This window comes from Nannobrachium achirus (genome assembly GCF_963921795.1).
Source record: "Nannobrachium achirus genome assembly, chromosome: 9".
In the NCBI taxonomy this organism is placed as follows: Eukaryota; Metazoa; Chordata; class Actinopteri; order Myctophiformes; family Myctophidae; genus Nannobrachium; species Nannobrachium achirus.
In genome coordinates, this window is record NC_137818.1 from 33,835,820 (window position 1) to 33,863,526 (window position 27,707).

General features: G+C 44.5%; 1 protein-coding gene across 1 annotated transcript; it reads right to left on the reverse strand.

Moving 5' to 3' along the window:
• Nucleotides 1-9,132: 9,132 nt before the first annotated feature.
• On the reverse strand, nucleotides 9,133-25,971 carry LOC308291425 (protein Wnt-2b; the record flags this gene model as incomplete). Its single annotated transcript, XM_080733434.1, has 5 exons — nucleotides 25,907-25,971; nucleotides 20,111-20,331; nucleotides 13,813-14,090; nucleotides 12,140-12,404; nucleotides 9,133-9,362 (listed from the first exon to the last, which is right to left on the reverse strand). Exons 2-5 carry the CDS (start codon nucleotides 20,235-20,237, stop codon nucleotides 9,133-9,135), a joined length of 900 nt encoding a protein of 299 aa, XP_080589560.1. The 5' UTR covers nucleotides 20,238-20,331; nucleotides 25,907-25,971.
• Between the last annotated feature and the right edge of the window lie 1,736 nt (nucleotides 25,972-27,707).

Consider the following 27,707-nt stretch of genomic DNA (forward strand, 5'->3'; position numbering starts at 1 on the left):
CTGTAATTTAACAACAATAACCAGCACAGATAGACAAAGAGACATTCATGGATTTATATTTAAAAGTAACTTTTATGTTCCCCCCTGGACCCAGGGTATGGCAGCTGCATACCCCTGCCATACCCAATTGACGCCCCTGTCTTGCTCAGGAGCGTGTATCTATTCTGCATCTAGCATTTGGCAAGACCCAAATTCAGAGTGAACATTTTAACTCAAATCTTTGATTCTGGGGGTCCATGGAACAAAATATTTTGAGATGGGGGTCCGCGGCCAAATAGCTATCATTTTGGGGGTCCTTGACATAACAACGTTTGAGAACCACTGATACTGTATAGACAGATTCTACAAATGTCTTCTAAAACCTAACAGTTTTTTGAGTGTTCTCAAACTTGTCAAGATTGGATATTTTGCCAAATGTTCACCTATTTTTGCGGAATGTTCCACTAGTATTATGACATATACCCAGAATAGGTAGGTGCTAGCTTCTCAATGGGGTTAATGTTATCCTTTCGTGTGGTTAGTGTTACCCGTGTTCTTGCTGTAGTTTATTAATGCCGTGTTCTTGCTGTAGTTTATTAATGACGTTACATGTGGGAGTTATAGATATGTTAAAGTTAGAGGAAAACATGAGTTGGACTGATATCACATCAGAGACGTTGGGTGAAACCAAAATCTGTTAGGAAGGACCACCCCCCTTTGATGCTGTGCTCCAGTTTGGGAAAAACTGGACGATATACTAAGGCTTTGGGGTATAGTAAAGCTCAACTGTGCCTGTCTATGCTATGTGTATAAAGATAGCCTACTTTAGATGTGTGCCTCTCCTTGACATGTTTTCTTTAAGTGGATTCCAGGGACTCTGTGGGTTCCTTTATGGGGGTCTAAATTATTATATATTATATACAAGTCTGTAACTCTGACAGTGTACAAATGGAACCAAATGAACCCTAACTGGTCCATTTGGTTCCATTTGTACACTGTCAGAGTTAAGGGGGACACCTTGAAATTTGAAAGTTTGAGAATACACTGGGTTAAAATAATGGAAAAAAAAAAGAAAAGAAACGTACAGTGAGGATATTGAACTTGGCTCTGGTGGTCTCCTCTCCTCTATGTGTGTGTGTGTGTGTGTGTGTGTGTGTGTGTGTGTGTGTGTGTGTGTGTGTGTGTGTGTGTGCGTGTGCGTGGGTATGGCTCCAACGCAGATGCTTTGCATTTCCTGCATCATGGAGGCGGACGGCGTGACGGTTCAGCTCTGAGCGTCTCCGCACGTTTCCTGTCGTCCCATGCATGCAGCCAGGCCCAGGATCAGCGTTGCCATGTCCGCTTTATTGTAAGTAGGGCTGTCACAATTATTACATAATCGTCTAATCGCAATTATTTTACATATTAAATCGCAAATATTTTGTCATAATCGTCATAATCGTGAATGTTGAAAAATATTCATACATTTACAAACATTTTCAGAAAGTGCGACGCGCTGTGCGCTTGTAGATCTGCTATTTCCACTATCAATGTTATTTTTTTAAGTAGTATGTCAGTCATTTCTTTGTGTGTTTAGGTTATCTGTCATATCTGCCATGTGCAACTTCAAAGCCTAAAAGCCGCACAGTAATGTAATTATCAACAACAAAAACACAATTAAATCGTTAATCGCAATTATTTGAGTGACAATTAATCGTCATGTAAAATGTCATATCGTGACAGCCCTAATTGTAAGCGACTTTGGGCTTCTTCTTTTCCTGTAAAGTCACTTGTAAATATTGGTGTTTTGCTTTAGTTTTAGTTTTTTTGCTTGTTTCTAAAGTGCAGTTGCTTATTTGGGCTTGTTTCCCCAATGTTGTTTATAAACCAGTGGTTCTTAAACATTTTCATGGTAAGGAAGACCCCCAGATTAATAGATGAACACATTAGCCGCCAATGCCGCCATTGACGCATCAGTTGGTCTTTTCATTGTTTTATTATAGACTGCGGTCTCCCGGGAATGATGCAAGGACTCAGTTTCCCATGATCCATTGGGAGATGACGACATCTGGAAATTCTTTTGTCCACCCAGACCAATGATAGCAAATTCAGAAAAATTGACATAGCTCGGTTTCTTCCCCCATATTGTGTTTTTGTCAAAAGAACGGACCATAACTAAAGAATGGATCGTCGTGGTTAAAAATGTTCTTTTCCGGGTGAAAGATGAAAAGATTGTTGGGCGTGCTACAAACAGTTGCGAGAGCTATCGTGTCCGTATTGTCTGAGAATGAGGGGTGGAGGTGGGGGGAAATTCATTGTCAATGAAGGTCACATGTTTTTTTTGTCGTTGCCGTGTCTCTTGGCCAAAAGACAGCCTTCGGTTGAGCAAGAGACACAGCAACGACATGAAACCACGTGACTTAGATAGAAAATGCATTGGACTCTCCCCTTTCCCCCTCATTCTCAAACGATACGGAGAAGATGTCTCACGCGTATGTCTGATTGCGGCCCTGGATATTACAAACAGTGTGTTTACACATCGTGGTCACATGGTGTGTTCCGTGGGTCTTCAAAATAAGGTAAAAACTATGAAAGACCCTGGCAGAGGCGGATGGATGAATGAATGAGTTAATACCTGGCGATAAATGTGTTAATATCTATTTGTCTGCAGAGCCCCCATCCGAAAATACAGCATACGCGATCTGTGTGTTAAAATGCCTTAGCAATATTCGAAATCTACTTTTTTTTTTTGCCTTGCAGATCGGTTATTTTCAAATACTGGTATAGCCTAATGACCCTGGTCGCTTCTTTTGGGCTGGTTGCTCATTTCTCTCGCAAAATCTGGCAACACTGTGGAGGATGGGAGATGATGTTATCACCAGGGGACACTTCCTCAGTACAACACGGTTCTATTGTGAAAATAGCAGATCTACATGTGAGCATGTAGATCTGCTATTTTCACAATTTCTGCCTCTAATATAACACTATGTCAGCTTGTAGATCGTCTATTTTTTGGAAACTTAAGTTACTAGTTTCTATTTAGATTACTATTGCAAAACTCAACCACTTCAGCCCTGTATACCGTTTTTCATTGGCTTTTATTTATTTATTTCTGACATTTTGTTTTGTTTTTAAAACTGGTTTTCTAGTTTTGTTACTGATTTTTTGTTTGAAAAGGCAAGGTATCCTACAAGCTTTATTGCTGAAGACGAATATTGGAAGATTTCATATCGACCCAAAATACGAGGCTTATGTATGAAATATTTACTAATATCAACATTTTCTGTGTGATTTAAGTTTTAGTTCATTTTGTGAACACACAAAACAGTTCTCATTTTTTTGAAGCCTTGTTTTAGTTTTTATTTGAGCTAACTAAAAGGTTTTGTCAAGTCTAGTTTTGCTTATTTCCTTAGTTTTCTTGAATAATATATAATAAGCCTGCAACGCACAGGGGATTGTAGAATCACAGTACATGTACTGTAGGTCTCTAACACTTAACTCTATCTGTCACAGTGTAAGTTATCACTGCATGCTTTGGCTCTCCGTAAAATGCATCAGTGCAGATTGCAGATTTATCAGATTGCAGATTTCATAATCATCTTTTCCTGGATTGTAATCTAAAATGTAGAGAATAAAATCCAGTATAGCAAAAATAGCTGATCCAAGAACTCACAAGTCGCATTGCGATGCGTTGTGAGGTTACATACAGTATAGTACGTGTTATTTGTGCTGCTTTTGAACATCTCTGGGTCATGTAAAAGAAATGTGATATTATTGTCACATTATATTACATCTCAACACAACATTGATAATCTTCATTCTTGTGTGTGTGTGTGTGTGTGTGTGTGTGTGTGTGTGTGTGTGTGTGTGTGTGTGTGTGCGTGTGTGTGTGTGTGTGTGCGTGTGTGTGTGTGTGTGTGTGTGTGTGAGTGTGTGTGTGCGCGCGCACGCGCGTATATTGTCTGCACGCGCATGCGCCGTGTGCGCTTGATATCCTGTTGAATCCCTGCCATCAGGATTCTCTGGATTAACCTTGGCCCTAATATGGCCGGGGCAGGGCTGGCCTGGGACTGGGAGGAGGAGGAGGGGGGGGGGGGGGGGGGGGGGGTGGGAGGGGGTCCAGAGAAGATTGCTGGAAAGTATTCCCTTTGATAAACCAGCCAAGAAGCCTTTGATTAAAGCTTGGTCCCGGCAGGATCCCACACTGGGTCCTCTGTGGCACCACCATGTCCAATCGCCAGCCATCAACAGAGCGGGGTAATTACAGCCATCTAAGTCATTAGCCGGGGACCCACCTGGCATTCCTCACGGCAGGGGGTGGGACAGAGCCAACGGGGGGTCGAGAGAGAGACTCAGGCTGCGCTTTTAATCAAACGTCCGTCCGTCCGTCCGTCCGTCCGTCCGTCCGTCCGTCCGTCCGTCCGTCCCCCCCACCCCACACCACCCGCCCCCATTCGTTGATATGCCACACCCCGCATTAACCACTTGAACCCCAGCATCCACTAGGGAGGGGACGATGTGAAAATTTCATGTCGCGATTATTGTGACCAAAGAAATTTACAATTTACAATATTATCACGATAATCACAACAACATCCATTATCTTGAGCCGGAACATTTGCCAAAATATTGCAGATCTACAAGCTCACAACGCATTGCGTTGCGACGCGTTGTGAGCTTGTAGATTGGAGATTTGGTGACAAAAGTGACAAAAAAGACTATCAGGTATTTCTATAGAAGTTATTTCCATGTCCGTTTTACCAATCATGGCGGGTTTAAGTGGTACCGGATATGCAGCTCGGCAAATAAAAGGTGACTTGATCCCAGTGCGTGACGGAGGACAATTTCACGATACATTTAAATCTCCGTTATATGATTATTGTCAGTGTTTTTTTATCACGATAAACGATAATGACGATTATCGTCCCGTCCCTAGCATCCATATTGTTTTGGGGGAGGGGCATTAGTAGATGGAAATAAGCAGTCAAAGTACAGTTGTAATAACTCTCAGGTCAGTTTTTTTGGAAGAATAGAAGAATTAAGGTTAATCCACTGTGAGCGGAGTATAGGCCTATATTGTTGTTGTTGCTGTTATTGTTATTATGGGCCTGCCGTGTTTCACAGGCAGGCTAACGTGTCTTTGTGTGTGTCTGTGCGTGCTATCTATCTACAGTCCATCTCTCCACTGACTTCCTGGCTCTCACGCCATACTGTATCTTTAACTTTTTTCCCTCAGCAACTCCTCACTGAAGTGGCGTGTGTGTGCGTGTGCGTGTGCGTGTGTGTGTGTGTGTGTGTGTGTGTGTGTGTGTGTGTGTGTGTGTGTGTGTGTGTGTGTGTGTGTGTGTGTGTGTGTGTGTGTGTGTGTGATGGGAATAACACCGGGCGGGTTATGACAGCAGCACAACGGAACTCACTCACTGCCTGCTCAGTCACACTGATTAGTTCTGCTCTGTTTGCACTATCTAGTCTATCTCTCTCTCTCTCTCTCTCTCTCTCTCTCTCTCTCTCTCTCTCTCTCTCTCTCTCTCTCTCTCTCTCTGTGTCTGTCCACATCCTATGTGTTCGGGCTGAAAGAAAGCCTAGTTTCCAAATGTCATACAAATGCACCATTATATTTCATATGACCATCTGTTTTCTTTTTATATAATAATAAAGCAATATACACAAAAGTTATACAAGCAAGCTGGAGAACAGAGAAGTCAAATCTGTCTGATGTCGTAGTTTTGTGTTGGCAGAATCAGGGAATGAACCATTCAATTCCTTCTTCTACTTGCTGTTTGCTTGTCTTTTTACACTGAAGTCTACACAGTAAAATCCTCAGTGTTAAGCGCAGTTCATACTTCTTTCCGACCCTCCGAACCTTTCTTGGGAAAGGCAGGTGATATCATATAACTGTAAATTTACGTCATTCAGAGCTTTGGAAGGACTCCCCAAACAATAGTTCGGGAAGCCTTTCCGAAGCGAGATATTTTCTGATGTTGAAAGGAGTATGCAATAGGGCATTCACCGAATATTCGAATATTCGAATATCAAAGTCACTATTCGAAGTTGTTCACCGAAGTCGAATATTCTCTTTTTTTTTAATTTTTTATTGTAGTTTATAAAGCTTGGCTAGATAGGAAGTCATAAGAATGAGCTGTCAATGATCCTGGTGGATGATTTATTTTAATGCTTTATACCAGGGGTTCTCAAAACCTTTTAGGCCGTGACCCCCAAAATAAACATATTTGAACTGGGGACCCCCACCCTGACAAGCACTTGGAAATGTAAGTATTACATTTAATGTGACTTGGTTCCGCAGATCAATATTGTGAAAATAGCAGATCTACATGCTCACAACGCCTCGCAACGCAACGCATGTAGATCGGCTATTGATCGGCTATTGCATGTAGATCGACTATTTTCACAATGTTCGCCTCTTGTACTTAATATTTGACAGTTTGGCGAGTCCTGTCGAATATTTGACTATTCGAATAGTTTGAGGTCGAATAATTCGAATACTAAAAATCACTATTCGTGAATGCCCTAGTATGCAATGGCCTTCATTAACTTAACTCTGAGAGTGCACAAAATGGTTCTGCTTGTACATGGATAAGTTAACGCTGCAATTCGAAACTTATTTTTTTATGAATTAAAACATTATTTGATCTAACTAATGTGTGTTAAAGAGTATTTTTAAAAGCATATAACTTTTACATCCGGCTGGAGGTGATCTCCCTTCTTATTAGGGATGGGACGATTTCATATCACGATTATTGTGACAAAAGAAATCGCGATTTACATTATTATCACGATAATCAAAATCCATTATCCACGGGCGGAACATTTGCCAAAAAATAGCAGATCTACAAGCTCACAACACGCGTTGTGAGCTTGTTGATCGGCTATTTTTTGGCAAAGACATTTGATAGAGAGTGAAAAAAAAGACTGTATCAAGTGCTTAAATTATAAGTACCTTTTACCAATTATAGAGGGTTTAATTGGTACCGGATATGCAGCTTGGCAAATAAAAGGTGAATTGATCCATGTGCATGATGGAGGACGATATCACGATAAATTAAATCTCACGATACGATTATCGTGTTTTTTTATCACGATAAACGGTAATATCGATTATCGTCCCATCCCTACTTCTTATGCACTGAGTATATCCTATAGTGATTAAAAAAAAAAAATCCTCGGTCATGCACTGGGATCAATTCAATTTACCTTTTAATTAAACCCTATATAATTAAGGACTTGGAAATAACATCTACAAGCTCACAGCGTGCATTGTGAGCTTGTAGATCAGCAATCTTTTTGTCAAATGTTCCGCCCCAGGATAATGGATGTTGGGGATATTTTGATTAACGCTATATTATAGTAAATCGCAATTTCTTTGGTCACAATAATCGTGACATGACATTTTCATATGGTCCCATCCCTACTGTCAGGTAGTAGCAGGCGACAGGTTTCTGTCGCTGGACATGAAGCCAATGTGGAAATAATGAAAACGCTGCAGTTCCCAGTTCCCACCTTAGGTGCCACTATTTCCCCTCCTGCTGGTTGCAGAATGCGTTTCATGCCATTAAACTCAATGTGTATTTGACCAGATTCTTTACACTGGATTTCATTACCGTAGTAAACCTTTTCATAAATACGTTATGCTTTCAATAGCAGGTTTAAAGTCTTCTTTCAATTAACCATGATATGCGTTTTTGTAAATGATGGTGTCATAATTTTGTACTTTTTTCTGTTTTGTATGTGTCTATGGAGTTAACATTCTAATAGACCCCCAGGTTTGGTTATAATGTGCAAATATGTCTTCCCTGTGTATTTTTGGTTGCTTCCTGAAAGCTGAAAGCCTCTGAGTCAAAAGGCCCAACGGGAAAACACTGAGTTAATGACATCATAAACTCATCCACTCCCCTTTTACCATACACCCAACACTGTGGGTGTGGCTAACTTCAGCTGGGTCACCAGCCACCAGACAACCATGCATACTTAAAGAGCAGGTGGGTGTGGCCACATAAAAACTATACTGGGCTGGACAAACGTACGTAATTACAGCTTTTAAACATTAAGGTTTTTACTGTGTAGAGTACGCTGTATGATCAGAATAACAAGAGTGCTCTTCTCTCTCCTCCCATCAGCCAACATAGTGCAGACTCATCCACAGATGAAAAACAAAATTACAATTTAAATAAAATTACACATTTCTCACATTTTTTCTTTTCTCTTTTTTTTTTCTTCAACAGTTCCATACAGAGTTCTATTGCCGTTTCTGTGCATCCGTCCGTCCATCCGTCCGTCGATCCATGCATCCGTTTGTCCATTCCTCTGTCCATCACGGTGGTCCACCGCCGCCCGTCTGTCCGTCTGTCCGTCTCCCAGTCCTCCGCTATAAAGGCCTCATTCCTGGCTGTCAGTTTGACCTACGCACAGCCAAACCTCTCCATTGTCCACTGACCGTTTTGTCCAAAGTGCACTTGTCAAGCCACTTGCCACTGTCCAACCAAAGCATTTCAGCATTCATTTCAGGTACATAAAAAGAGTGTATTTCCCCCCTTCCCCCCAAAAAAACAAATATGTAAATGATGTGAGTATATGATATTGTTGTAATAATACTGGATACGCTCAAAGGCTCAGTTAATGTAAAAGTGTGTCTTTTTTTAAAAGCATCACGAAAGCAGCAAACATTTTTTTCTTTTTTTTTTTTTACCGATAACAATAATGTAAGGAATACGGCCTTTCGGGGGCTGAATGTTTATTAGAAAGCCAAACCCACCCATTCGACAACCTTCACTGAGTGTCCACTGCTCTCACACTGTCCGTCATACACCATCCAAGTCCAACATCCATTGGTGAGAGAGCTGCTGGGATTTGTAGTTCAACCACAGGGTCATTATGTGTGTTGTGCATGTGTGTGTGGGGGGAGGGGGGCTAGTGGGTATATTGTATTCATATTGGTGGGGTATTCGTTCTAGTGCTTTCACAGGAGACAAGTAAAAAAAACTAAAACAAGAAGCCATGCAATGAGGAATGGAGAGTAGAGAGGGGTTTGGGGGTCAGTTTTGGACACATTTGTCCCAGATTTTTGCCATGTCCCCAGCGGGACATCCACAGTGAAGGGGAAGGGGTGGTGGTGGTGGTGGTGGGGTGTTTTCTTTTTCTGGGAGGGCGGAGTAGTCCTCAGGTCTGGTCCAACCAGTCGGCCCGCTTGGGCGCCTTGCACGTGTGTATGTCCACGGCCTCCTCGCAGTCCTTGCACTCCACGGCACAGCACCACTTGAACTTGCACTCGCACTTGGTGATGCGCTTGACGCGCGTGGTGTCGTAGCCCCGCCCGCAGCACATGACCTCGCAGCCGTCGGTGCCGCGCGAGGTCTTGTTGCACACGCGTCCGGCCGTGCCCAGGGAGCCTGCTTAGACGGACAGTAACACAGACAGAAAGAAAAGGGAACAGGACACAATGAGCATGTAGATCTGCTATTTTCACAATAGAACCGTGTTTTACAGAATGTAATTCCTCAACTCTTAGTGCTCGTCAGGGTGGGGGGTCCCCATCCAGTTAACTACCTTTCGAATATTATACTAACCACTTTCTAACCATGCCAGCATCCATATTCTGGGGGGAACTTTAGCCAAGAATATCAAATCCACAATCTCACAACGCGTCACACGCTTGTACTGTATAGATCTGTATAGATCGGCTATGTTTGGCAAAGAGGATCGGACAGAAAAAGCGGTACAGAGACAACTCAGATCCAGTTTCGGTTTTACGTGGTTAACAACATTATATATAGTACTAGTAAGACGCCTCAGGACAATTCTTGGCCATCTGGCCAGTGATGTATATCGGACCAGTTACCCATATATGGAGACCTCTTTTACCCATATATAGAGATCCATGCACTGTATATGGAGATATGCTGTGAGAGCCCAAACATGCTTACTCAGTTATTCCCTATGATGTCTATGACATCTGACATCATACCCTTTTATGCACATACATGGAGATCCAGCCATATGTGGCCGTTTTGGCCTCCATATATGGGCATTCCCATATGATGTCCTGTTAGATATGGGCTTAATATTGATGACAGGGAACTCCATGTATGGGCATAAAAGGGATTCTGTTAGTGTGACATGACAGTGAAGCCAGAGCGTGATGTCAGAGCCCTAATACACACATACGGACAAGCTTCTACACACATAGACAAGCTTCTACGGTCGCAAACAATAATTTACACATTTACAATGAAAACCTGCAGCTCACGTGCGTCAATCAGTTGCGCCTCATGTCATGTCACGCTCCATATATGGCCATGGCAGAATTCATTTGCAAGTGTGACTCGCGTCAGCCCCCATCGTTGCACTCAGGTTCACTGGGAAAACCGCGGTAGCCACACGTCAGGGCAACCACACTTGCAAATTAATTCTGTGAACATGAGGTGATGGCGGCCAACCTAAGCCTCAGATTGTTATCGGCGTGAGCAAACCTAGCTATAGCGGTGCCCCATGAGCTGCCTAATTGTTTTGCTAGTGCTCTCTGGCTAACTATTACCTAATGCAGAGGCACGTTGTCTGCTGCGTTGTTTGAATGTCAGTCAGTCCCCGCAGAGATTAGGACTGGTTGTGTTTGGAGGGAGAGCCAGCTCCCTGTTTGAACCGAGACCTATCACAACAAGCTGCCCCATAGAACAACACACCCACACACACAACTATGCGTTGTTGGTAGAAGAAGCCTATAGTTACACTGCCTTTCCCAAGCCCACTGCGACCCTTTGAAGCCACACAGTGTGTGTGTGTGTGTGTGTGTGTGTGTGTGTGTGTGTGTGTGTGTGTGTGTGTGTGTGTGTGTGTGTGTGTGTGTGTGCGTGTGTGCGTGTGTGTGTGTACGTGCGCGCGCGCGTGTGTGTGTACGTGCGCGTGTGTGTGTGTGTGTACTTGCGCGTGTGTGTGCGTGCGTTTGCCTGTGTGTGTGTGTGTGTGTGTGTGTGTGTGTGTGTGTGTGTGTGTGTGTGTGTGTCAGGGTTAAATGGACAGTGGAGCGTGACAGACAGACAGGCTCTCACACTCTGAGGCCCAATATGCCCTCCAGCTATGCTTAGATCAGACAGAGAGAGAGAGAGAGCGGGAGAGAGAGACACTGTGACAGACAGAAAAGAGAGAATTTTGAAAAATGAGCTGCTTGTGTCCCCGGGCGTCGGATTCCAGTGGGAGGGTGAGAGAAAGGAGCGGGTGGACGGAGGGACCACGGGGGAGGCAGACACAGGGAGGCCAGAGAGGATGGACAGGGCTTTGATCTGGGACCGTGATAGAAGTGTAGTCTAATATCACAAATGTTTGTTGAGACGGGGAGAGAGAGAGAGAGAGAGAGAGAGAGAGAGAGAGTGTGTCAGTGTGTCATAACACACAATCAGTCGTCGGACCGTGAGTAATCACAATTGATGTAGGTTGGCTACCTTCTTCTGTGTGCGTGTGTGTGTGCGCATGCGTGTGTGTGTGTGTGTGTGAATTGACAGAGAGCGAGAAAGAGCGAGAGAGAGAGAGAGAGAGGTCAGGTGGTCACAGAGCCACCATGTCCCCAGGGTACAAGGATATTAACTTCCACAGACATCACAGGGGAGGCCTGCTGTGTTATTTAGCTAACAACACCACACAAAACCCCACCCGTGCTCCCACACACACACACACACACACACACACACACACACACACACACACACACACACACACACTGCAAACCCTAAAACACCAACATAGTCTGGGAACATCCATCAACATCCTTGAGGCTGTGTCCATTTCTCTTCTTTTTTCGCTGCCTTTCCAGCTATGTGCCTTCTACCCTTCCCACATCCCCCACCCCGCTCCACCTAACATCCACCCCCCCCCCCCCCCCCCCCACCCCACTCACTCTGGGAGCGTGTCGATATTTCGACATAATATATGTTCTACGTCCCAGTATTTTGACGCGGGTGAATGTTAACCTGGTGAAATGCTAACCTGCCGACGCTGGTGAATGTTAACCTCTATGCCTAAACCTAACCCAAACCCTAACCCTAACCTCAGTAACCGTGGTGAGTAGCTAACCTGCCGACTACCATAGTCGCAAGTAATTACTTGTAGAAATAGCGAGATTGCACCACCCACTCTGCCCCTCCACCCTCTCTGCGTCACCTCTATGCGTATGTACCTGCTGCTTTGTCCTGTAGGCAGTAGTCCGGGGAGTTCTCGAAGTAGACCAGGTCGTTCTTGGTGGCCTTGCGGAAGGCCTTGTTGGCCACGGTGAAGCCCGTGCCGTCCTGGTTCATGGTCACCTCGATGGCGCCGTTGTACTTCCTCCTCAGGTAGTCGCCCGTCTTGCGGAAGTCGGACATGGCCATCCAGCACGTCCTCAGGGTGCACGAGCCGCTCACCCCGTGACACTTGCACTCCAGCTTCATGAAGCGCTTCACCGCCTGTACACAGTGTAGATATGAACATTTCATATCACGATTATTGTGACCAAATAAATCGGGATTTACGATGTTATCGCAATAATCAAAATATCCCCAGCATCCATTATGCTGGGGCTATTTTTTGCCATGATAAACGATAATATTGCTTATAGTCCCATCCCAGTGCGGGGCGGAGAGAGGACATGTCGTATCGTCTGCATTGATTCTACTGTATGTTTGTGTTTGTGTATTGCACGTGTGTAGATTGACATAATTATTATTAAGCCATTACAGCAGTGGTTCTCAACCTATTCTTCATCTGGGCCAACTTGAAAATCCTTATTGCGTTTGTGGCCCGCCCATCGGGGAAAAAAATCAAGGTTTTAAAGAAAAATACCATGTGGATGCCTTTTTATTTGTAATACTTGTTTTTATATTAGTATATCATCATCAAAATCGTAGTGTTTTGCTAATTATTTGGAGGCACAGCCCAGGCCCACAGGTTGAGAACGCCTGCATTACAGAACTGCATGGTCATGCCTTTGCTGCACTTGTGCATCAGTGCGTGCACCTCCAAAAAGAATCCTCAAACCAGATGGTTCAGAGGATTTTGCAGTATGAATGGACTGGAGGAATAAATGCAAGGTTCAGGGATTTTAACTAGTCACCTTATTTTCTTGTTGACTACATGTTTGACATCTACTAATTACTTAGTTAGCCAATACTTGTTTTCTTAGTGGTCCTATTCCTCAAGTGCTGACCGAAGTCCCCCAGTGGTCTGTGCTCTATACATGGCTCTCTTCTGTTTTCCCCCTACACTACAATGATTATTTTTAGATCTGCTATTTATACAGAATGTTCAAAGTGTACAATGATAATGTGTAACTTGTATATTGTACTAGTAAGACGCCTTAGGGCGACATGCGACCTCGCCCTTATCTGGCCAGTGATGTATATCGGACCAGTTACCCCTGCATGATATTCAACAATGTGATGTCAGAACATGCCCATATATGGGCATTGACAAATATGGGCATTCCCAGATGCCCTTAATATTGATGACATCGGGACAGGGATCTCCATATATGGGCATAAAACGGAAGAGGACGTAATTCATTTGCAAGTGTGACTTGTGATGACATATATGGGCATAAAAGGGACATCAAGCCAGAGCGTGTTGTCAGAGCGGCAAACCCATTCTGTTAAGAGTGGTTCCCCTGACATCACAGTGACATCAGAGCATGATGTCAGAGTGACAAACCCATAGAACACGCACAGACAAACCCATAACCACAGACAAGTGTCAGGCGTGACGTACAGACAGAAATACGTGGGCAAGATGTGCCGGTTTTTATAGTAAACCAGTTTGAGCCCTCATATGTTTATGTTTGCATGTGATTAGGTGTAGGCGGCTGCAAAACACACGTACTGTTCTGCCACAGCGGTTGTTGTGCAGGTTCATGAGCGCCCGTGCATCTCGAACCGTCCTTTCCTTGGCGTCTATGAAGGCCTTGGCAAACTTGATCCCATAGTTGATGTTATCGCTGCAGCCTCCCCAGTCGAACTCTCCCCGCTCGTCGCTGGCCCGCCCGCGCTTGTGGGGGTCACAGTTGCACGTCTTGAGCTCCCCCTGGCTGCAGGCGCGAGTCAGAGCGTAGACCACACCCGCCGAGGAAATGGCGTACACGAACGCTGCTTCGCGGCTGCCTGGGGTGGGGGATAGGTAGGACAGAATGATAGAAAGGGAGAAGAAGAAGAGAGAGGATGAATAAGGAAGTCACCCAATGAATAAACATTTTCATATCACCGTAAAAGTAACACCTACTATACAGCCATCATACAATGATGCAGTTAGTGTTGTGGAGTTCGCGAGCGACACGTTTGAGGTGATTCAAGCAGGAACGGACTTGAGTCACTTTCCTCAAAGGTCATCGCTCCTTGAGTCAGCGGTGAACAAAATCATTGGAACGAAATTAGTCACTGAAATGAACGGTTGAATTTCCATCGCTAAACACAATGCATTTCTCAAAGCCAGCGTATATCCACACGGGAAACCACCATCACCTCAACACACACAGTTACTCACAAACACACACACACACACACACACACAGTTACTCACAAACACAAACACACACACACCCACACACACACACACACACACACACACTGTATACTGTATGCTCATGATTAAAGGTGGGTGTGAGCTATCAGGGCGTGATATCGGTGCAGCTGACGGGGGCATATCAGGCCTGATGTAGAGTAGAGGACAGCTCTGTTTAAATATTAGCACGGAGATAATCCTCGCGGCGGGGCTCTCCTCTGCTCACATAAATTGTTTAAAGACAGACACAGTGATACCCCATTAATCAGAGCCACTATGATGTCATGACAGCATTATCTACCACTGCTGTTCTCATCTGTTCTGTCCTGCTCTCTTTTGTTTCCCCGAGAACATGACTCATATATCCACCGCATTGCCAGAGACATATATATAGTTTGGTCACAGTGCATTGTAGCACCGGCCATGTCCAGTAAAAACGGTCCAATGAGTAACAAGGCAGCAAGGGTTCGCGAAGAGTTCTTTTGGCCGAGGTCGATGGCGATTCCACCCGCCCTCAAAGCACCATCCATGGGCTTGGCTTGGGAAATCGAAAGCCTACCATAGCCACGCATAAGGGTACGTTCACACCAGAGCCATGAAAGAGAGAGAGACGCGACATCTCTGTTCACTACAGTGGACCAATTCTTTTGCAGCAATGGCGGCTCATTGTGCCACACAAATAGTTCCCGGAAGTGAGCAGCAAATACTAGCAGCGCAGTAGCTGCTGCAGCAGCGGAGACGGTTTGTGTTGCACTTTTAAAAGGTCAGACATTTAAATCATTACATCATCACATCTCAATCAATTTAACATTTTGAATCACGTGAAAATCAACTATTTTGGATTTCCTTTATTGCAACTCTTTCTTTAAATGGCTCTGGGTCACACACGCCGTGCGAATGGAAGAGAAAGACTGTGGCCTGCTGAGGTGAAATTCTGATCTTGTCGTGCTGAATGTGTGCAGTGCAGAAAGAAATCACTTCACTAGTTTGTGTCCTCCAGCTCAATAATACATCTACAGCCAATGACGTCCATGGGGGGTCTCAATTAATTGAGATGAAGGACCCCAATGTAAACAATCCTATTAATAGACCTTCTATCTGATCTGTATACTACTGCCCTGTGCTTTTCCTATGCAAACTGCTAATAAAGTATTCAATCAATCAATCAATCAATCAAAAAGGGTCAGAATTGGTGCCATACCATTCGTCTGACAACCCATCGTTCCGAAGTACCATTGGTCTGTCAGTGGTCATTTTAACTAAGCCTAACCCCAACCTCACACAAGATCTAACATTTTTCAGACTATTTTGACATCAGAACAGAATAATGGGTTGTCAGACTAATTAGTAATTGGTAGCCTCCATCAAATTTGACCAAAGTTGGAAAGCAGGAGATGAAAATATGCTTTTGTCACCATATAATCTATATTAGCCCCTTTGCTCACATGGAAGTGAACTGGTGGTGACTATTTATGTCACACGTGTGACCATGCCCATATGATGTGTTCCTTTAAGTTTTTGTGCTCCAAAAATACGTTTTATAGCAAACAATAACCAGGAGGAGTAGCAGGGTCCTACAGTACTCAACATTCACTGCAAACCCATTAGAGATGGGATTTATGGCTCTTTGAAGAGAGCTGGATCTCTGAGATACGTTCCTTTCAAAGAGCCGTTCAAAAGACTCATTCTAGTTACTTTATAGATTTTGATTATAATTACAAATAACTTCAACCCTATACATTTATTTCAGACATATATAGGTACATACCTGCCATTTGTAAATAGACGATCTACAAGCTCACAATCTTTTCAAACGACTTTTCTACATTTTACTCATTGGAAAACCTGTGAAACGGGACATTTTGCATAATGAGTACTTTCTACTATTGGTACTTTAAGTACATTTTGATACCAATACTTTTTTTACTTTTACTCAAGTACATTAACATTCCAAACTTCTACTTGTGGCAGAGTATTTCCACATTGTTTGGAGTATTAAGTAAAATAAATTAGTACTTTTCCCACTATATGTTCATTAGAAAGGAACGACTCCATACTGCGAACCGGATCCCATCTCTCATTTCAAAGAGCCGCTCAAAAGTCTTGATTAGTTCGCGAACGTCCCACGTCTAAAACCCATGTGAACCTCACATGAGCCAGTGAGGTGTGTGTGTGTGTGTGTGTGTGCGCGCGCGTGTGTGTGTGTGTGTGTGTGTGTGTGTGTGTGTGTGTGTGTGTGTGTGTGTGTGTGTGTGTGTGTGTGTGTGTGTGTGTGTGCGCGTGCGTGCGTGTGATCCAAACTGCTTGTTCTTGTGCTCCCTGAAATGTCCCATTTGATTTTTCAGGGTGGGGGGCTGGGGGGGAGGGGGGGGCGGGTCATCACTCAACCTGTGCTGTTTGTCTGCCGGCGAGAATATCTCTCTAAATATTTACATCTACATTACTGTTTATGCCTCTTTACGCACACGCGCACACACACACACACACACACACACACACACACACACACACACACACACACACACACACACACTCTCGCGCGCGCGCACACACACACACACACACACACACACACACACACACACACACACACACACACACACACACACACACACACACACACACACACACACACTGACACACACCCCGCGTCTCTATATCCGTATCTGCTACTTGTTGCCATGTATCGTGGGCCCCCACACACATGCTTAGCATGGCTGACAGAGGGACAATAACAACTGCTCAGGGACAGTCAGTGACGTCTAGAGGCCCAGATACGTGCAGAGACTAAACACCTGATTGCAGGACGTCGTTCTGCAATCTGTGTGTGTACTCTGTGTTCCGCAGCACATTGATCTGCAGTAAACCCAGTGTGACAGAGGGCACGCATGTATGTATCTGCAGGGGTGTCGCACCAAATCCTGGGCCCTGGGTACTTTGACTATTGAAAAATAGCAGATATACAAGCTCGGCACCGAGTGCTGCGCTGCGAGCTTGTAGATCTGCTATTTTTGAAGAATCGTGAATATTTGTGAAAGTCTTTGAATATTTCAAATCCTTCTAAGGTTTCTTTGAAAAACCTATGTTTCTATGTCAGTGGCGCTCAAACCTTTTCATGTGATGGACCCCCAAAATGATATGTATTTGGCCACGGACCCCCATCTCAAAATATTTAGTTCCAGGGACCCCCCCAGAAGCAACATTTTTGTTACAAATGTTTGCTTAGAAAATACATACCGTATATTCAAAGATTTGCGTGTACATTTTCACGACTTTTCAAAAATAGCAGATCTACAATCTTGCAGCACGGCACCGAGTGCTGCGCTATGAGCTTGTATATCTGCTATTTTTCAATAGAAGAAGGTCATCTAAATACATATGGAGTCTGTGAGGTCAGATGTAGAGGTATTGACCAGCTCCAGTCGTCTCCATGTATGCATATCCAGGGTTTGATGAGGTCAGAGTCGTGATCTTCATGCAGTATACATGTATGGATATCCAGGTGGATATCCAGGTGATTATGTGTGTGTGTGTGTGTGTGTGTGTGTGTGTGTGTGTGTGTGTGTGTGTGTGTGTGTGTGTGTGTGTGTGTGTGTGTGTGTGTGTGTGTGTGTGTGTGTGTGTGTGTGTGTGTGTGTGTGTGTGTGTGTGTGTGTGTGTGTGTGTGTGTGCTTGAGTGTGCACGGATGTAAGCATGCATACGTCCGTGTGTGTGCCTGTGTGCATATCGTCACATATGAGGGTGGAAACCGCATATGTCTAAAACTGTTACTTTTCAGGATTCAAATTCCAAAACATCAAAAGTAGCAGATCTACAAGCTCAAAACGCAATGCTTTGCTGCGCATTTCGAGCTTGTGGATCTGCAACTTTTAATACTTAATGTGACGCTGTAGTATGATCAAGGGGAGCGTTAATTTAGGAAAATACACAAAAAGTTAGAATAATGGAGATAGGAGGTTTCTGCTCGACAGCGACGATACAGTATGCGTGCACTTGGCGTGCACATATGATTCTATTACCGAGCACTGGTGTCTGGCAGGAGTGGAAAAACAAAATGCCGACAAGTCCGCGTCTCTTGAGCCTGATGTGTTTATTGACGAGGCACAAGGCATTACAACAGTCCATTAGCGACTATAAACACAGAACGCCGGCATACGCAGGTCGTAGGATGAGAGGGGGACGAACATGGGGAGTGGGGAAGAAGAGTCGTAGGATAAAGGAAGAGAGCAGAGAAAGAGACGGAGGAATGATAGAAAGGGCGAGGGAGGGAGGGAGGGAGGGAGAACACTTGAACCCCAGCATCCATATTCTGGCAGGGAACATTAGACAGAAATAGCAGATCTACAAGTACAGTTGTAACTCAGGTCCAGTTTACTGAGTCTAGAGGGTTCAAGTGGTTAATGAGTTTTCTTGACACGTTGCGGTTCCAGGTTCAACACCCAGAAATGTCATGCTGGGTACTGTATGTTCAGTGAACAGTCAAACACACACATGCAAGCACGCACACACACTCACACACTGGTATTATAATCCACGCCAGGCCGGAACGGCCGAAGGCGAGGGATTATGTTTTCGGTCCTCTGTCTCTGTCTCAGTTATACTTCAAGTTATACCTAAATAGCCAATCTGCAAACTCACAACATAATGCAATATGATGCATTGTGAACTTGCAGAATTGCCATTTTTGGTGCACGACATCGGCATGCAACTAAATATGCATCAGCATAACTCCGAACCCTAGCCCTAAACCTAAACTCAATGCCCAATCCAAACCCTAAACAACCCAACGTGAATGTTTCCCTTATTGAAAGCCTAGGAAGAAAGAGAGATCCTGCACATTGAGTAAAAGTTTCAATCCAAGGTATCCCGATACCTCCCTTTTCCCCCGTCTTGTGCTCTGGCTGCCTGCCCCTAGGCACCTGTCCCAGAGGATATGCAAAAGGACCTTTTTTCCACACTAATTGAAAAAGCCTAACCATAAAACAACCACTTCCCTTGTGAGGACCAGGAACATCTTACTCATACAAGTACACACTAGGGCATTCAACAAATATTCGAATATTCGAATATCAAAGTCACTATTCGACGTTGGATCACCAAAGTCGAATATTCGCTTATTTAAATTTTTGTATTGTTTTCTCTTATAAAATATATATATATATTTCTTCATGGTTTATAAAGCTTGGCTAGAGAGGAAGTCATAAGAATGAGTTGTCAATGCCCCTGGTGGATGAATTTGTTAATGCTCTATACCAGGGATTCTCAATTTTTTTTAGGCTGTGACCCCCAAAATAAACATAATTGAACTGGGGACCCCCACCCTGACAAGCACTTGGAATTGTAGGTATTACATTTAATGTGACTCAATTCCGCAGATAAATATTGTGAATATAGCAGATCTACATGCTCACAACGCCTCGCAACGCGAGGCGTTGTGAGCATGTAGATCGGCTATTTTCACAATGTTCGCCTCTTGCTTACTTAATATTTGACAGTTTGGCCAGTCCTGTCGAATATTCGACTATTCGAATACTTTGAGGTCGAATAATTCGTATACTAAAATTCACTATTCGTGAATGCCCTAGTACACACACACATGTCTCACACACACAGCAGACTTACTGCGCAGCATGACTCGCCCGAACACGGTGTGGTCTCGGTCCAGCGTGCTGCAGTTCCAGCGGTGGTGTCTGAACTGGTGCTGACACTCCCGGATCCACTCCTTGGCTCCTTCGCCGATGGACTGCATGATGTCCGGGTGGCGCTGGCACAGCTGGCGCTGCTTGTTCACCAGCCCCGGGATGTTGTCGCAGATGACGCGGGCACCCAGTGCACCGATGTACCTGTGTGACAGAGCAAGAAGACCTTTGTTTTGGGGGATTTTTGCCCTTCTTCGTTTTTTTTGTCCAATTAATTCCTCCTCGCACACATTAGTTTTTTCAAGGCTGTTGTTTGTATATTGGCTCACCTGCCAGTGAGGAGCCCCCACGGGAGGACGTAGAGCCTTCATCCTACTCTTCCCGCCCAACAACACTCCCTGTTGACAGGTACAGTACAGCCCCCAGCCCGTAGGAGTATGTGGTTACGTGCAGCGACGAATATCACCCACCCCGCCCGGCTTCCCTCCCCTGGACACGAACCGGGAGCGTGTCGCTATTTCTACAAGTCATCTTTTCGACAACCAAACCTACTGTAACCCTAATCTCTGTGGGGTGAGTAGCGATACCTGCCAACGCTCCGTTGTCGAAATGATGTGCATTCGAAAAAGCGAGATTTCCCCCACGGACCATATATTCGTATACTTAATGCAGACGCTCAACAAAGCCGGATGCACTGCGGTAAGAGAAGCTGTTTGTTAAGTACTTATCCACCCTATATGTTGATGCCCCCTACTTTCATCCTCTACACCAAATCTCTCGCCGATAATAGATGATCAACGAGCTCAATGTGTCACCCACTTTGAAAACCCCTGGTATAGACTACTAGTGTAGCCCCCTCCTTTTTTTGTCCTCTAGACCAAATCTCCCAAAATACCCAATATATAAGCTCACAACATGTTTCCTATTTCCACAGAATGTTTGCCCTGTTTTTTCCTATATTATGACATGCCCAGAATATGGGCACTAGGGTTCATGTGGTTGTTGCCAGCTAATGCCAGCTAATGCCTCTGCATTAAGTGAACTGAGCCCAAACCCAGTCTCTAATCATTTTAGCTTCATTAAATACCTCTGTGTCAAAATATCAGCGTACAGAGCTCTGCATATGGTACGCATCGGCTGTGGTTTGGGACGCACACACACACGCACACACACACGCACGCACACACACAGGTTGTGAGGGGCGTGAAAGAGAGTGGTAGTAACAGTCCACTGTGAGTCAGAGTTCACTACACTTAGCAGTTAAAGGTTCGGGGATAGCAGGGGGTGGAAACCATTTACTCTACTCTCCAAATAAATAAGCACTTAACCTCTCCCCACGAGGCCTGTGTATGTGCATATGGGTGTGTGTGTGTGAGTGTGTGTGTGTGTGTGTGTTTAAGAGAGAAAGAGAGAGAACAAGAAAGAGTGCATGGAAGTTTCCCAATGGTGCCCGTTTGAGTAGAAATGATGTTGTCACAAAACGGGGGCCAGGGAAAGACGTCAGGGCCCAGGGGCCTCCAATAACCCTGTCAGACTGTTCCCTCACTCACTCACTCACTCACTCACTCACTGACAGTTCACTGCATCCCGACTCTTTTCAGCCAGACTCACAGTACGTAATGTAGTGCAGGCGATATTTACAGCTAGTACCCCATCAATGTAAATTAGCTCACTCCCAAATAAATCTCCAATAATGTGACTGCAACACTGTCAAACTTCAGATTTATGTGTGACATGCATGCATGGGTGGTGTTGTAGTATGTAGGCTACACGTATATATGCCAATACGTGCACAAAAGATGCATGTGTGTGAGTGTGACTCCATAAAGCTTGTGGCTGCACGGGGCGGGTCAATCAGGGGAGGTCAGAGAGCATGTAGCTGTGTGGTCATGTTTTACGAGGCTAAAGGATGGAGACTGTAAGATCCCTTCTCCCCAGAGTGGGATTACAGGCACCGAATGAGAGCAGAGTGCTCATCAAAGGAAGGAACCAGGGCAGCAATTCACACTTTATTCTCTGTCTGTCTGTCTGTCTGTCTGTCTGTCTGTCTGTCTGTGTGTCTGTCTGTCTGTCTGTCTGTGTCTCTGTTTCTCTATGTCTTTCTCTTTCGCCAGTTTTATAGGTTCATAAATCACAGTCCTCTGATCTAAAACAACATCCTGCAAAGTCCCACTACTATCCTGTCAAAGATAAGGGGATAGACGGAATCAAATATGCCGACAAGTGGCCAGCAAATCTTGCATATCAGTACAGGGCTTGAGAGTCAGATGGACAGAAAGGTGATTTGGTTTCGGTTGTCCCTGGTGTTACGGACACAGCCTCTTCTACTCATGATCAGCACGGGGAGTGACACGCGGCAAAGGTTGTCTGGATCGGGAATCGAACCGGTGACGCCACCAGGCATCCATGCCTATGTGGCAATGCCTAAGTGGTATGCGCCCGGACCAGTAGGCCAGCGGGGGCCCCACTCGTGATCAGCTTTTGTTCGTTTCCTCTAACCCCTTGTCTTCCCTCCTCTTGTCTGCTAAGAGCTGCATTTAATAAGCGATGCCTATAAGTGATTAATCAACGCATTTGACACTTTCATTGAATAATCTCTCACCTACTATATCACCTAATTTCCTCGGATGTTATCAGCGGGAGAACATGTCGACGACATAATCTTCTGGATCTCCCATACAAAGATTAGCCAGGGGCTGGTATGGATCATGTGCCTTAAAGAGAAGTAATGTTTATCTAAATCATTCTCCATTATTGTTATGGTTGAAATGGCCTACGGGGAGTGAGGGGGGCTACCTATAGTAATCCTAACAATCTTTCTGGGTCTTTGAAAAAATAAACATGGCCATGTGCAGCCACCTGACACAGGTGCACTTGTGGTGGCGAAATAATGACTTATGTTTCCCTATTCGGGCAATTTCACTTGATTAATTACTGTAGGTAGCCTAGAGGCTTTGGATATTTATCATTTCACAAGAACATTTATCAGAAAGATTATAAACATAATATATTTGCCTGTTACACATTTATTGATTGATTGAAGACTTTATTAGAAGTTTGCATAGGAAAAGGTACAGTTTCATGACGGTACAGTTCACTGGTACAAGGTCTACTAAAAGGAGATCCATGAAAAGACTAAGCTTATTTCCACTGGAAACCATTGAAGTATCTCATATAACATTGAATGACAGACAAATAGAACACAGTACTATGCAGTAGATATGTAAAGAAAAACAAAATAGAAGACAGTAAGTCAAAACAAACAGTATATACAAAGAAGGGGCAGGGGAGGGTAGGGTTGGGCTAGATTCTTTTTTACCAGTTGCGAACGGCTGCTGCCTGTAAGTGGTTTTTCAGGGCAATTTTAAAGGATGCTAGTGATCCACACTCCTTTGTGGCCTTCGGTAAGGCTTTCCACATTTTGGTGGTATAGCAGAAAAAAGAGTTTGACCCTTTGTTGGTTTTGACTCTGGGTTGAAAGTGATCTGTGGCGCTGCCTCTGGTGTTGTAATTATGGACATCCTTAATGTTTATAAAGTATTTTGACAGGTACTTGGGTATCATAGTGGTGTAGTGTATCTTGTACACCAGGCCCATTGCAAGTTGCTGTACTCTGTCAACTACTCTGAGCCACCCCACTCTTAACTGGTGAGTAGCGGTGAGGTGAGTCTGATAGGGAAGTCTAAGCAGGACCCTAATTAGTTTATTTTGGGCTGTTTGTAGTTTAGTTTTCAGGGCTTGTGGGGCGTCACAATACCATACGTGGACTCCGTAGTCAAAGAGGGGCTGGATTATTGCACCAGCTATGGTCTTCAGTGTGTTGGAATTGACCATCGGGGCGATCCTCTGTAGGAAACGAGTTCGTTGGTTGATTTTATTTATTACTTTAGAAGTCATCTTTTCACTGGAAAGATTAGCTTCAATCTTATGACATTGTCTAGTGGCCTGGGACTCCTCTGATTCATTTTTGCGGCTCCCCGGGGCGCCCAAACCAGCAGTTGAGAACCACTGTCCAGATACTGGAGAAAACGTGATAAATATGCTCCATTAATACGTTGTTAAACACATGCCGTTTTGTTTGACTTCTGAGAAACACGCGAACATGGATTCCATCCTGGGTTCAGATATCCTGCAGGACATCACAAGAAGCTAATAATTTCTTGTTATTTGCCATCTTGTTGAGGAGACATATTGAGTTTCCCGTCAAAGCCAATAATGTCCTGCCAGAAACACTTACATGCACACCCCCTTAACGGATTTTAATCTACACAAACTATTAGACATTCCATCGGCCGCATACTCACGCACACACACAGACACTTCTACTATAAACATACTCGACTTAAGCATGGACATTTTCATGTACGCTATTGCACAGGGAATGAGATATCTATCCACATATTTTCACCTCTCACCTATGCTCTAGATGGCTGGTTTTGGGGTATTTTAGTGAAGTCATTGCTCACACTCTGTGTGTGTGTGTGTGTGTGTGTGTGTGTGTGTGTGTGTGTGTGTGTGTGTGTGTGTGTGTGTGTGTGTGTGTGTGTGTGTGTGTGTGTGTGCGCGTGCGTGCGCACGTGCGTTTGGTGGTACCTGGTGAATTAATGACTGCTCTGCTTTGCAGTCTCCAGCTGAGCTGAACACGCGCATAGCCAACAGTGCCAACATAAATTATATTTATCGCTCTATTATTATTGCTCAATCTGGCAGGCCAACAACTGACAGGGAAAGAGAATGCTAAATCGACTTGCATTCACAAACTCGTATTTTCTTTTCTATTTTTTTCTTTTTCTTTTTAACACTAAATGCAAGCTGGCTTTAGTGTGTGTGTTTTTAAGAAGCCAACTAATCAGACCTAAATATAAATAACTAGGCTAGGAATGATATAGGCCTGCATTTATTCAATTACCACAATTACCGTTTTGCCCATATCCATTTCAAACCCAGTGCTTCGATTTGTGTACTAGCCCAATGTTTAACTTTCATGCCAACTTGATCTGGTTTGAATCAGAATTTACAATAACATCAACAATAATAAACATACCCCTAATAATAATCAGAAAGAAACTAATTGTGCTCACAATTTAAAGCAAATAAAGGATTAATCGTGGTCTAAATGTTTTGGCAACTTTTGCAACTCAAGTTCGTTTCATCTGATTGGAGGCAAGCAAAACCGACAATAAAAGACACATATAATGGCAGTGTAAATAACTATCCACTAATGGCCTGAAAGCTTAATAACTTAATAGTAGGCTATATTCTATATATAGGCATATTTTTAATTCACCTATTATTACACAACACATTAATCTCCCAATACACATTTAAATTGAGAGACTCCTTTTTTGCCATGTTGATGAGGATAACACAATTCAACTCCCATTTAGGCTATAGGCCTACAGTGGCTAACATTGACTATCAGTAGTTATGAGGGGGTCCTTCTTTAGAACCACATGCATTAAGCGTCATTCCCACCCGGCAAGATAACGATAAAGATAAAAAAATATATATCGTCCTCAATTGAAGAGGATGTCACGCTACCATCCACTCCCATCCACCTCAATTGAGAAATATATATTTTTTATCTTTATCTTGCCCAGTGGTTCTCAAAGTGGATTCCAGGGACTCAGTGAGTTCCTTTAGGCTTAGGGGGGGGTCTAAAAGTCTGTAACTCTTACAGAGTTAAGGGGAGACCTTGACATTTGAAAGTTTGAGAAGCACATTTTGATGATGGCAGGTATAATAAATAAAGGCCAGAGAGGATCAGAACTCAACTCACCACCATGATGAGTCTACGCGGGGCGTCACCAGCAACAGCAGCAGCAGACACGCACAGTAAATCCTAGAGCTGGTCCCCCCGGAGCCCCCGTGGCACGGCGACGATGCCCTCCGCACAGTCCTGACTCCAGATGGATCCAAGCTGCCCAGGCGGGCTGACGGCCGTCGTGCGCTCTGATGATGGACCTTACTGAGACCGAACATGATGGCTTTTCTTTGCGGGGGGGCCAGTAATATTTAGGCTAATAAAGAAGGGAGGTAGGCTATATGATGAGGTTGCTCAGGACAGGTTAACACTGGAAACCGGCGTACACGACCCCGGATAAGCGGTTCGAAGATGGGTGGATGGTCCAAAAAAGAAAAAAAAGAAAGAAAGAAAAGAAAAAAAAGAAAGAAAAAAATCAGACGAGGGGGAAAAAAGTATCTCCAACTTTGATTTGATGTAACTGGGCTAATCAGCCGAACAAGGCCTCATCATCATCATCGTCATCACCATCATACCGCGTCTGGCTGTGGCTCCCCGCGTTGCGTGGCACGTTTCACAGACTGTCAAGAGACTGCGTGGAGGCTTTTCGGTGCCATGTGTGGGCTGCGCTCACCGGTTTCTGCACTGTGTGCGGCGTAAAAGCTCTCCGGCCGCCGGGATGGAGATTTACCTGTGTGGGGGGAGAGACTTGATCACCTATTGGCGTGTCCAGACATCTCTGCAAGCAAAACCATCCCTCTCTGTAATAAATACACTTTACGTTTCTTTCTTTGTTTTTTGTCCAGTTCAAAAAGGTAGAAATAGTCCCAGGTCAAGCTCAGAATGAAAGGCCTACTATATGATATTAGACTCGCGCTCTTGCTTGTTCCTCACCACTCAGGGCTGCCTGCATGCGTCAGGATGCTTGCAGTGGAGCGCCTTTATCAGCGCGCAGCAGATACACTCACACACACAGGCGGTGGAACTGGGGGAGCGGAGAGCGTGTGTGTGTGTGTGTGTGTGTGTGTGGGTGTGTGTGTGTGTGAGAGAGAGAGGGAGGGAGAGAGAGAGAGAGAGAGAGAGAGAGAGAGAGAGAGAGAGAGCGAGAGAGAGAGAGAGAGAGAGAGAGAGAGAGAGAGAGAGAGAGAGAGAGCGAGAGAGAGAGTGGGTGGTGGTGGTTGTGTGTGTGTGTGTGTGTGTGTGTGTGTGTGTGTGTGTGTGTGAGTGAGAGAGGGGGGGGGGGGGGGTGAGGGAGGGCTTGCAGGGTGCGCTGCCGTGCTGACAGCTCCTCACGGCCATTGGGCAAATGTATGGGGGTTACAGAGTTTGAGCATGAAGGAGAGATAGCGAAAGGGATGAAGGGGCGTGTATGTGCGTGCGTGTGTGTTGCACGCGTTCGTGCGCGCGCGCGCTTCCTCAAACCTGTTCCACTCTAGGACTGATCTGGATAAAAAGTTGTTCACCCTACAATCACAACATTTGATTTATACCGTGAGACACGTGAGAGGACATACAGATTCAGGATTGATGAAATGCTTTAATTAGGCAATTTGACATTTGCATCTAGGTTATTAGCCTATAGCAGCTCCATGATAAATGTGGTTCTCAGACTTTTGTAATTTCAAGGACCCCCTTATTTAGTGAGACTGTACACATATAGGTTCCATCACTAGCTCTCAGAGTTAGTAACATAAGGGTCCCTTTGGAATCTCCTCAAGGACCCCAGAGCGACCATGGACTCCACTTTGAGAACCACTGGTACAAATTATTAATCAAAAATATTGCATAGAATGATTTAGAAAATATTTCATTCCATTTGGTGAGATCACAGTGCGCA